This window comes from Squalius cephalus, assembly GCF_949319135.1.
Source record: "Squalius cephalus genome assembly, chromosome: 7".
NCBI lineage: Eukaryota > Metazoa > Chordata > Actinopteri > Cypriniformes > Leuciscidae > Squalius > Squalius cephalus.
The window spans coordinates 31,523,712-31,537,250 of NC_137128.1; the positions used below are offsets into that span (position 1 = coordinate 31,523,712).

At 37.4% G+C, this 13,539-nt stretch overlaps 1 protein-coding gene across 1 annotated transcript in view; it reads right to left on the reverse strand.

The window, feature by feature from the left end:
• b4galt2 (UDP-Gal:betaGlcNAc beta 1,4- galactosyltransferase, polypeptide 2) overlaps positions 1-13,539 on the reverse strand; it is a 106,819-nt gene that overhangs the window by 25,983 nt on the left and 67,297 nt on the right. The window contains exon 4 of the mRNA XM_079876229.1: positions 641-828. Coding sequence (XP_079732355.1) covers positions 641-828 — 188 coding nt within the window. The remainder of the gene's footprint in view (positions 1-640; positions 829-13,539) is intronic.

Sequence of the window (13,539 nt, forward strand, 5' to 3'; positions counted from 1 at the left end):
ATTAATTTCAAGTTCGACAATATATATAAAAAAACATAATACGGAGGACCTTCACCAGTGTTCTAATATCTCCAGCTATTACATTTAAAGAGAACTGGTCTGTCTCGGCTAAAAAATCGTCTGCCTTGAAAAATGAATACATATGCTTGTGAAAGCTCCAGGTCTGTCTAGACTGCCACAGCACCTGACAAATGAACTTTTGATACATTATAATTCAGCTGCATTCTCAAGATGACAAAGCGTCATAAGACATATAAAAAAGCAATTAATCATCAGAAGCACAGACTTTGACAGACAGCCCTCAAGCTTTGGCTGTTTGATTAACTGACTCTGTTCTCCGCAAAGAAACAAAGACAAATACAGACATGCCGTCTATTAATATGTATGTAAATAGCAACAAATGCAGCCCAGCATATTTGTAATAAACTCAGGCAAAGCCACAATTCTACAAGGATATTAAATTCATATAAAACATGCCACTGATTTTATTTTATTGCATTTCCAGGCTTTATATGAGAGTTTTGATTATTTATGTAACAAAATAGACCAGAATTATGAACGTGAGATAAAATGATGTATCATATACAGTGTGTCAACGGATTCCTGCTCTTTGTGGTTCCCTCAATATTAAATATGTTACCTGAAGCCGAATTTGTCCATGGCAATGGCGAAGTGACGGGGCTGGTCGTAACAGTGGTAGAGGTTCCGGTCGTCCATAGGGATTAGGTCCACATCACTGAAAATGAAGCAGTCGTATTCTGCATCTTTCAGAGCCTCCGTGTAGCCAACATTAAGCAGCTTGGCACGATTAAAGGTTTCCTCACCAAGCTGAAACACAACAGAAAAAAACTAATAAATAAATAACAGCTCAATTGCTATAAGGATGGGGGAAAAAAAACCTGAAACTCTTTATTGTGACTTTATATCTCACTTAAATAAACATATCATTTATTTATTTAAATATGCTATTATAAATATATTTACCGATAAACACTGCACAATAAAGTTTTATTAATTAACATTAGTTAACGACTTTTGTTAACATGAACTAAGAATTAACGATAATTCTACAGCATTCATTAATCTTAGTTCATGTTTATTTCAATATATACCAATATATTATTGAAATCAAAGGTTGTATTTGTTAACATCAGATAATGGAACTGTGAACTAACATGAATGACAATGTTTTTTATTAACTAACATTGACAAAGATTAATAAATGCAACAAATGTTAACTTATTGAAAAGTGTTACCATTTGCACTGTAACTTTAATATTTTACTCTGAGATAGAGTTTGCACATTTCATTAAAATAAGCATTCAGCACTCCACACAGTGAAACTCAAACATGGGGGGGGGGGGGGGGGGGGCTTACCAATTATTTAAAATAATAATTAAAAAAACATCTAATTTGGTGCAATTAAAGTCTATAAATACACTGAATGGGAGGCCATGCAACATCATAACACCATGTGGTGTCTGAACAAATAATCCAGTGTGACAATAATCCCATGTAATCCTGTAATGCCTGAGATTTGGCCTAATAATCCAAAGGTGTGAACTACTGCCACAAATCTACTGCCTTTTCAGCGCAATGCTTGTGGATCAGCACTACAAAAGCAATATCAATGCATATTATGTGAGCCTTTGGAGTGCGGCATTCACTGAACAACAGTGATGAACGGCATTGGATGCAAACAGAAGCACCTCTCGAGCAAAGCTTTAGCAAGTGAAATCTTATTTCACGGCGATGATGCTAAAAAAGTAAGGAAAATAACTTGATACTAAGTGACTTCTAGCTACTATCAATATTTATCCTAACTTTAATTCTCTCAGAGGCCTAGAGGAGAAAGGAACTTCAATATACCAGAGATAAATGGAGTGAGGGAGGCAGATAAGGCAATATCTTTAAGAGACGTAAAATATATTTCTTTTCACCACCAAGGGTGCTCATTAAACATTACTGGGATAATTTTTACTAGTTTATTAAGATTTATTTATTGTGAGGTGGCAGGCATATCAGGCAAACACAGCAGTAGATGTCTGGTATTAACACACCTCGCTAAAAACGACAGATTTATAATAAGGACATGCTCACGACTTAGTATTTCTCATCCAAGAAACCAGCTCCAAGACGGAGGATATGTGGACATCATGAACAGATGGTTTTGAAAAAAAAAAAAAAAGTGTAATTATTTTTTCGAAAAACGATCGTCGGAGCTAAGCAATCATTCTAAAGTTTCAGCTGTGAGGTGTTTGGCTCGATTTGCATGGTTCCAACACGCCATGAAGTAGGGTTGATTATGAGACAGGTGTAGTACCTTCCCCTCATTAGCCAACTTGCACCTGTTCTAAGTCATTAACCTCAACAGGGACAATGGCTCATCCGGGGAGTGTTATATTCAGTGGTGTATAGTAATGCTTTCTTACTGTATTAAGTACAGTTTTTGATTTGTACTTTGCTTAAATATAAATATTTTTGTTGACTTCTACTTTACTACATATAAAAGAGAACATTTTTACTTTTACTCCAATACATTTGTCCAGACCCTTTCGTTACATTTGCAACTGCAAAGTGCAAAGCAATCCTTTCTGATCGGTCATAGCGATATCCAGTTCGCAAATGAATCTTTTGGTCAGTTTGGTTCCTATGAATTTGTCAAATTGGTTCGTGAAGAGGTGTGTATGATTCATTTCGCAAATCACAAATAGAAAACTTGAGAAGCACAAGCACACCGAGCAATGTGTAACGGCTCTCCACTAATGATCTAAATTGAAGACGCTATTCATGTAAGTTTTCTTCTGTGTTTAATAAGGTAAATATGTTTTAGACTTAAGTAAACATTTTGAAATTGTAATTACGTGCAATATGCGACCAAACTCTCCCACCGGTGGTAGTGATGAAAAAGATGAAAAGCTTGTTCTTTTACATGCTTAGATGGACATCTTTAACCATTGTGCCTCCTTTTTTCCATTGTTCTGCATCTTTCCAAATGCGTTGTCTGAACGAATTCATTCATAGTTGTATGTATAGATAGTTTGCTTTATTTTTTGTATTGTGGATCATATGTGCATTTGACACTCATTTAATTGTTTAGTTCTTGAGTTAAAGGGGCAGTTTACCCAAAAAATTATGTTATTTACTTACCCTCATGTTTCACTTATAGGGCCTATAAGTATCACTTTCACTTATAGGGCCCTATTTTAACGATCTGAAATGCAAGTATCAAGCGCAAAACGCAAGTAACTTTGTGGGCGGGTCTTGGGTGCTGTTGCTATTATACCGCCGGGATAAATTACTTTTGCGCCCGGTGCAAATCTAAAATGGGTTGGTCTGAAGTAGCTTCATTATTCATAGGTGTGGTTTGGGCGTAACGTGAAATAAACCAATCAGAGTGACATCTCACATTCCCTTTAAGAGCAGACGCGCTTTTTCCATGGCGGATTGGTATTGTAACGGCGGATTTGCCAGACACGCGCCAGGAGCGGTTCACAGCCGAGGAGACCGACGTTCTCGTCAGGGCCGTTAAACACAGAGAAATGACATTGGGGATGGAGAAACACACCCAAATTAGCTTCGGTTAAACAGGTGTATGATAATTTGGGTAAATGTGTAAGCTAGATTTATGCTTTTATAATAAATTGTCTATCTATCTATCTATCTATCTATTGTAATAATGTATGATTTGCAAAAATGAAAACTGCTGCTTCTGTGTAGATTAGAGAATCAAAGTGTATGCGCGTTGTGCACACGCTACATTGATTATGGCCAAGCATGCGCCCTTAAAATAGCATATGAATAACATGCGCAACGCGCCACTGACTTTAAACTAGTTTTTTTCGGTCAGTGGCGGAATTGTTTTCTAAACCTGCAAAATAGCATGAGGGAACGTTTGCGCCGGAACACGCCTCCTCTTTGCGCTGAACCGCCCCGGGGAGCGCAAGTTCATTCCCTAGTTTACCGACGTGCGTCTGTGGAGGGAAAAGTCCGCTGTGCGCGGGTGCAAAATAGGAATGATACATGCGTCGGTGTACAAAGTCAATTGCGCTGGGTGCAAGATAGGGCCCATAGTGTGTGTGTGTGTGTGTGTGTGTGTGTGTGTGACATACTCTTACATACCCGAACACAGAATCTCAGTGGGTTGCCATCATTACAATCACCTGTGCCATTATTTATCAAATGTACCTGTACTTACTTCCTGCACAGTATGAGTACTTTTAATATCATTTACTTTAATGCTTTTACTTAAGTAAAAGTACAGATACCGTTTTGGAAATTGACTCGAGTAAAAGTTAAAGTTGTTCATAAGAAAAATACTTGAGTATGACGATTGTATACTTTATACAACACTGGTTATATTATCCTGTTATTTTGTATATATAAATACAAACATATGCATGTATATATTTAAGAAATGTGCATGTATATACTGTAAATTTATACATAATTTACTGTATATTATATATAAATATTTTATATATAACAACACATATTGACATTCTTAAATATATACATGCATGTGTGTGTATTTATATATTTGAAATAGTTATACACAGTACACAAACATATATTATGTAAACACAAACGTTTATTTTGGATGCGATTAATCGCGATTAATTGTTGCCCAGCACTAATGATTTTCTGTTTTTATAAATTAGAAAGAGACACCAATGATCAATCAATGATTAAATGTATTGATGGTAATAATTAGAGTAAACAATTATTCTGCCAATTACTATCATAATTGGTGACAGACTAATTGAATCCAGATGCCGTGCTTAACAACGCCCTTCAGCCGTGACTTATTCACGATACAGCACAGCCTCTCATACCGTATTGCTTACATATATAAGATCTGTGTAATATTTTTGAACATCTATTTTGTTAAAATACAGTAAAAACTGTAATATAGTGAAATATTATATATAACTATTTTCTATTTTAAAATGTATACAATATATAAAATGTTATTCCTGTGATGGTAAAGCTGTATTTTCAGCATCATTACTCCAGTCTTTAGTGTCACATGATCCTTCAGAAAGAATGCTGCCTTCACATGCTATACTACCGATTCTGGAATTGTTGTCAAATACAGGCTATTTTAGCTGTGTATAAAACATACAATATGATTCAAATGGTTATTCATATATGTTGATATGCACTACTTTAACAACAAGACAAGGCGATGTAGCTGTTGTTGAAAAAATTAACAGTCACAGCAGCAATTGTTCTCCCCTCCACCATGTTTAAAGTTTATGGCCCGTCTTAGGAACCTGTGTGTCAAAATTATCCCCGAGCTTCCAAGAGGTAAATACAACTTGAGAAAGCGTTCATGTCCGATTTTTAGAAAACTTTATTTATGATAACTCTGATGATTGTATGTGAAGGCAGCCTAATTTCAATAAGCTGATTTAGTGTTCAAGAAACATTTCTCAGTTTTATTAATGTTGTACATAATGTTTTATTAAACAGTTGCTTAATATTGTTGTGGAAATTGTGATAATTTTTTTCAGGATTCTTTAAGGAATAGAAAGTTCAAAGGAACAGCATTTTTTGTAACAACTTTAGTAACATTACATACAGTAGGCCAACAGTGCATCCTTGCTAAATAAAAATATTCATTTTTATTTATTCATTTATTTATTTTTTAAATGCCTATTTGACCGTAGAAAAATCCATACTGATTGAAGTGATAAAAATACAAATAGAATACTTTAGAGTACAATGTAAAATACCATGGTACATGAATATGGTTATATAAATCCTCATATAAGTTTGATCTATAACCCATTACAAACTGAAATGTATCTCCACTGAAGGTTGTTTCAAATTGCAGTCATTCTTAGCTTGAGCTCAGTAAATAAAACAGCCTCCCTCTTTCCATCAGTACCACACTGAGAAGTACGACCGACTCTGTTTCTTAACCAAGACTTAAACCACTCAGCTTGAGGTCTGAGAGTCACATCGGCCCCCAGCTAGAGTCTCCTTCTTCTATAAGCTTATCGTAACCATGTCAGTTGCTCAATACTTGCTCTCTGAGAAGCAATTAGCTGTATTTTTTATCTGATGATCACACTGATAGCTAATCACAATCCCTTGCTCGGTCTAAGTCATGAGGCAGGATTCCTAGCGGCACACTCAAGGCCAACCAGGGAATCCTACCCGGACCCCGTTGCTATGGAGACAGATTAGGACCAGGGCTCATCCTGAGAGATTGCATTGTGCATTTTCTTGTGCAGGTGTGTGTGTGCAGAGATTTGTGTGTGTGTGTGTGTATGTGTAAGCCTGCATTATCAGTCCCACAGCAGGCTGACCATATCATCCAGCGTGCTATCGATGCCAAAGCTGAAGACTAGAGAAGAAGAGGGGACAAAAAAAAAAAAATCAGGAGTGAGCCGGATCAACCTGAGTTACAGGGAAAGTGTGCGTGAGAGATAGAGTGAAAGGACATAGAGGAGAAAAAGAAAGCCTCCAGAGCTCAACAGTAAGGATTTTTTTTGGCTAAATTTTTTACTTGCCTCAACTGGCCCCATATATATATATATATATATATATATATATATCTTTTTATATCAACTTTAAATAAATGTATTGCCATAAACAACAATGATAAACATAATAATAATAATAACAGTAATGATCAAATAATTGTTTTTTATATTTCCTTTCAATAATTTTAATATTTTTGTTTCTGCATTCTGACAATTGCAATCATTAAATCTAACAATCATTAAACTACAATAATACAAGCAATGCACACTAAGAATATATTATACATAATTATTACATGGCTTGGCTGAATTCCAATGTAGAATGCGGTCTGTTATTTCTTTATAACAGACCGCTGCGAAGTATAACAGACCGTTGCCATGAAAAACAGCGCGTTGCTATGGACGCGGAATGGACTATTTTCTTTGGCGGAAGCAATACAATCGTTTTTAAATCAATAAACTCCTTTTTGAATAAATAATTTGTGTCAAATTATTTATTTATTTTGTAGGTAGCCATGTAATAAGCGGGATAATGTATAGTGAGCCGGTTGTTATAGTGAATAACAACCCCTTCAGGCTGATTCAAGATCCCTCCGCTTCGCGTCGGGATCCCGTTCAGCCTGTCGGGGTTGTTATTCACTATAACAACCGGCTCACTATACATTATCCCTTACTTAATAATAACAATGCAAAAATTGTTAATAATAATAATACGATTAAATACTTCTGAATACAAAATAATAATAATACAAATATTTAAATATTCATAATTCATTGAACGTTTGTATTCTTGTGGTTTAATGATCAATTTACTTTTGTATAAACTGTATCAATATTAGTCCTATAAACACAGTAAAGAACATTACTGTGAAGACTTTGAATTTTAAAACTTGAAAAACTAAGGGCCAGATTGACTAAACAGGGCAGATTAGCGTGAGAGCACAATTCCAATTTGGGCGGTAAATAATGTACCAGTAAATTGACTAGTGCAAACCTTAGTAAATCACCTTGCGTGATTCATGTGTGTCCATGTCTTTTCAGCACTAATGTTTCCTTGCTGAGGGTTCACTTAGCTGAGGCCTTCATCCAAAGTGACTCAAAGTACACTAATGACACAAACCGCCCTGCAGCAACCTGAGCATCAGTGTCTTGATCACAGATCACTCCTTGCGGATTCCGGTTAACCAGTCCAGATGAACACCCGCTATGCCACACCATCCCCAGAAACTCTATCTCACCTAAATGAGGACACCATATGTTGCACAAGCATGCTAAAGTCAACAGACCACTTTCAGTGAGTGTTTTATACGCGCTACGTTTTGACAGGCTCTCTTGTTGTGACCTATTTTTTTCCTGCTCGCTAGAAATGGTTTGTATAGTCAGTACTATTTCTAAAATACTCACAGGAAATAACAGCTCTCTACAGAACTGCTGTCAAGCATTAAGCTCAGAAAAACAGCCTGACGTTTCTCGCTGTTGAACAACTGTGCTGCTAACGCACTGCTGGAAGTTATGCTATTAAACTTAGCTTGTTTTGAAAGTTGCTTTGATTTAGGAGAGCGTTGCCTCATTACTGTTCCTCGCTGCTACTGTACCTGACAACTACTGTACAATGAGCAGGGCTTCATTAAAACCATGCTTCAGACATACGTTCATGTCTTATCAATGGCTGGATGAGAGGCTCTGAGCCCGAGGATGAGGTAGCGCTGGCGACCGGCCAGGCAAACTAATTTACAGTAATGAAACAGTGGCTATGGAAGCTCAGAAGAAAGGCAGTTTACAGACAAACCCTAGCTATTTCTGAGAATTCAATTTGAGGTTGTCTCCATTTCATCAATAGCCTGACATCACAAGGATTAATATGGCAAAAAGACAGACGAAACGAGCTGCTGCTATCAGATGGATTCATTAGGCCGGATCAGAGAACACTCTGCCTATTTGTTTCTTCTTTACTTCCTCCTCCTTCCTTTCTTACTCCCTTCTTTCCTTCCTCACTTTCTCTCTCTCCTCCTATCTATCATTCTTCATTCCTTCCTATCAACATCATCTTTTCACTTTCCTTCCTTCCAGCCTCTATGGTTTCTCTCTCTCTCTCTCTCTCTCTCTCTCTCTCTCTCTCTCTCTCTCTCTCTCTCTCTCCCTTCCTTCTGTTTTCTTTCTTCTATCGTCTTTCTTCATTCTTTCCTTCAACTATACTATACTATCCATTTTCCTTCTTTCTTACTTCATTCTATTCTTACTTCCACCTCATTGGTTTCTCTCCATCTATTGTTGCCTCCTCCTTTCTTGCCTTCCTTCCATTTTCTTTCCTTCTTCATTCTTGCCTTCCTTCCATCAATGTTCCTGCTTTCTTCCTTCTTTCCACCTCTATTGCTTTTCTTCCATCCATTTTTTCCTTCCCCTTTCTTCATTCATACTTTCCCTCCTTTCGTTTTTCTTTCTTCATTCCTCTGAAAGATCATTTTATCCTTCCTTCCTTTCTTTTCTTTCTTTTTTTTCCCTCTATTCCTTCCTTTTATTCACCACTCTTTCCTTCTTCACCTTCATTACGACTCTTCCTTCCCCAACCTTCCCTTTATTTCTTTCCCTCTTTGCTCTCTTCTAACTTTTGCTTTTCTTTCTTTCTTTCTTTCTTTCCTTCCTTCCTTCCTTCCTTCAGTGTGGTCATTGCCGTCTGAATGGTAGGTTTCAGGTAAAAACTAAACATAACGTAAATTAATGCCCATGCTGTAGGAGTTTCAAATGATGTAAAACTAGTATGTTTGCATAGCGTTCTTTGATTGAGTATATAAAATTGTGAAATAAATAAACATTCATCAATCAGTACTTTTTACTTTTGTTACTTAAAGGTGCATTGTGTAATATTTAGGAGGATCTGTTGACAGAAATGCAATATCATATACATAACTATGTTTTAAGTGATGTATAAAGACCTTACTTAATGAACCGTTATGTTTTTATTACCTTAGAATGAGCCATTTCTATCTACATACACCGCGTGTCCCCTTACATTGAAATGCACCGACATGTTTCTACAGTGGCCCTAAACGGACAAACGTGTTTCGTCACTGTTCTTCATGCAAAGAAGCTAGCTAAATTCAGCGAATAAAACACTGACACAATAATGAACAAGTAACAATAATATTCGCAATAACATATCGTTTTACTGAATAATTAAGTAAACCAAATTTCTTAATTTATCTTTGTAAAGAAACCTCATTGCCTAACTGGCTAATCTCTCCTGTCTCAGACAACGATATATTTTCCTGTCGGCCACCGTAACTTCTGTTGGTTGCAATTCGCAACCTCACCACTAGATGCCGCTAAAAATTACACAGTGCACCTTTAAAAAATCAAGAATATTTACTCAGGTAAAATTAAAATGGAGTACTCAATACTTTAACTGGAGTAATATTTTATTAGGGTATCTGTACTTTTACTCAAGTTCTGATTTGTGTACTTTGTCCACCACTGATTTTATCTCATTGACTGACTTCCTTCCTCCTATCTCCCTCCTAGGCAGATGCAGATAGAAATATATAATGGATAAAGCATGTTATGGTGTATAGAGAAAATAACTATACAATGGTAAGAGGGTTATTGTTATTCTCTCCAGTACTTGAGAGGCCAATGAATTATTGCTGTTCTATCAGTGCACCATTTAAATATGGATTATCAATGGGCCTACATCAGCCTTGGAGCAGATTATTAGAGAAAGACTTACTAGAGTACACAACACCAGCGCCCACGTTCACATTGTTCGACTGACACAAAATCTATATGATATTCTAACAGCCCACAGGGAATTAGGAATTTCTCATTATAAACAAATCACTCAAACAAAGAGTGAGGATGCCTTCTCTCACCAATCTTTCTCTCTGCCAAGCGTGAGGCTTTCGAGTAAACAGAAAGAACGGGGCATTCTGGGTCGAGCTACTGCAACTGCGAAGGTCAGAATCACCTCACAGGGAGTACGATTTTGATCACATCCATCATACGTCTGCAAAGTCAAATGCAGTGACAGAAACACTCAGTGATATGCCGTTCCTTAGTCTTGCATAGCCAGACATTCAGACTGATGGCAGAAGATCTGGAATTCATAGCAACTTTAATTGGCCAAGGACTGCCCAAGAGGCCGTCTGACTGACATGTAAAGAAACCAATCGCATTCAACCAATTTTGTTCAACGTCATGTTTAGGGGTGTAAAAATGTAAAGTCAATGTAACTACAATAACAGACTGGCATGTAAAACTCTTGGACGTATTTTAATGACTCTATGCCATGAACTTCACATACTTTTGAAAATCCAGCATTTTTCTTCTTCCATGAGGGGGTTTTCGTCAGGGGTTTCCAGGCAGACCGCTAAAGAACACGACACACACGTCTCCCGGAAATCCTGCAGCATTCAACCAATCAGTTGTTGACTTCGAAGCTCCTGAAGTGTTTCCCATTTTGTGTGCCTTATCCATCAGACGTTTAGCCATTGGTCTATGGCCGTGACATCTGAGGCTGAAACTAGCCATTCCACAACTCTCAATGACTATTTTGGGTCTTCGTAATATACTCATACCCTCCATTGCCTTCAGCGGGTTGGGGCCAGGTATGGTCAAACAAGCAGTATAGAAGATCTCAACCTCTTTCTGGGTGCTACTGAATGAATCATACACTGTGTTCCTAGCAATCAGCTTACATTAAAGCTATCAGAACACCTGCTGTCAGCTAATAAACCATAGAGAGTTGCTGCAAGTCCCCCTGTCAAAGTGAGTTACTGCAGTCTTCAGTAACACTTGCGGGCAGAAGAGAACTCTTCCTCTTCAAGAAAAGCGCTCTATGTTTCTCTATATACCCAGTTCAACCAGGCCTTGCTAATTTGATTTTGATGTGTTGGTATTAGTCCAGTGGCTTAGGATACATGCCATGTTTCTCTCTTTTTTTATTGTTTATTCTGAGCAACACCGCCACCACAGGGATCTCATGCAAGAAATCACAAAGCACAATGGGGAACTATTAATCATTCTGTGCTAACAAGGGACAACAGGCATGTCCAGTCTTAATTTCATTCCCTTCTGTGTTTTTGTGGACTGTAAAGTAAATGATAAATTACAAAGCATGACAGTATCAGTATCACGAGGCAAGAACATAACACTTGCAAAGGAAGTCTCCAAAATCTGCCTCTATTTCTTGAAATCCTCCATCGAAAAGTTTAGAACAACACACCTTTTCTTGTTAATAGGACAGATTTTCTTTGTTGCTTGAGAAGTGCACTAGAAAAACAATGCTAATTTGGAGGCATTACTGTTCGTGGTCATAACATATATGAAAAACATTTAGAATTAAACAATTTTAGTAAAAACTGTAATTTCCATGTCAGACGCAATCGTTTAACTTGCTGGAAAGTTACAGAAATTTCCGTTTGACTGAGGGGGATAAATATACATAGACTAGCTAGATTTTATGAAGGAGGACTGAAGTTAAGTCAAGATGTGGGTGAGCATGAGATGCATGCTAATGTAATGTAATAACGTCGATGGCCTCATTTTCGTTAATCTGTGTGGCTATTGGGGCTTGTAGGATAAAAGAGACCCTGCACATCAGCAGGTGATTAATATATACTCAGTTGTCAACCGGTATGCAATTCAGATAAGTTGCGCATCATGAAGAGGCTTCATAAATCAGGCTTATGAAATAAATGTGCTACAATATAATACTGGGAGACAGGTGGGTGTTACATCAACGCTCTTCTTTGACAGGCAAGTGTTCAGATGTTGGGGGAAGGGGAATTTCACAGACCTAATTTAACTGCACAATGTGAACTGTGAAAATGTCAAACATATTAACAGCTGGGTTATATTCATAGCCAATGTCTGGCAATGGAATGTAAAGGTCCTTATTATGTAACTTCATTAAATTTATCTCTAATGCCTCTGTAAGATTCCTTAATTGTGCTGGGAAATACAATTATATAATACTATATATAAAAATATACAAATATTTTAAAAAATACATTTGATAATTGCAAATAATTCACCTAGGACACAAACTAAAGAGTGAAGAATGAGGCAAGTGGCAGTTTATATATCTTTGCACTGTTATTGACATACTCCTCCTGAACCTTCAGGAGGGATGAAGTCTACTTAAAAAAAAAAAAAAAGTTCTCCTGATAAATGTGCACATATTAAAATACTACTTGTGAAAAATAACCAAGATGGTATTTAAAGGTGACACTTTCCCCAATTTTTTATTTATCCCTGTGAGATTTGTGCAGGTTTCAGCCACTGTGCATTAAGAGAGCAAGGAAAGTCTGTGGACCCCAGTACCCTTAAGAGGCGATGTCAAGGCAGAGAAAGCCTGCCTTAGTCAATGCTCAGGACACACTGTTCACCCAGCCTATGTCTTAATCTTAATCTTCAAGTATTGCCCTAAGCCATCGTGCAAACTGACTTCCTACATGCGAGTCGGCCATTTAGACCCTCTGTGGGGCTCAACTGTTTTCATGAGCTCACTGACACCACCAAATCGTATTACAGACTAACAGCAGGTCAAGCTGAAATACTCTCAGTGCTCACATTACAAAAGCACTGCACTGATATTTGGAGAGAAACTCTCAATGCTAACAATCCAAATCAAACATCAGCGAAAAAACAATGATTGCAGTGGATTGACCAGCCTGACACCAGTATTAGTCTCTATTCTAAGAGATGGCAAACCACCTCCACTTCAGCAGCGCTGGCTGAATGGTGTTTAACAGATGAAGTGTTAACACAGCACACAATCTGACCAGTCTACTGTATGCATGCCAGCTAGCATATGATCCCCTCACTATATGCCTCGCTGGCCGAGCTCCAAGCGTTTCCCTCCTGAGGGAGGCCCCTGATGGGTTATGTTGTTCTTCATAACATGTGTAACAGAAAGCTAGCCCTTGATCCACCATTGCAAATCCAATAAACAAAGTGTATGTATCCAGTAGCCACAATCGTGAGCATACTAAATGGGTTGTTTATGTTTGTGTGCGTGAGTAAGAGAGATGCTTGATCCCTATAGAGG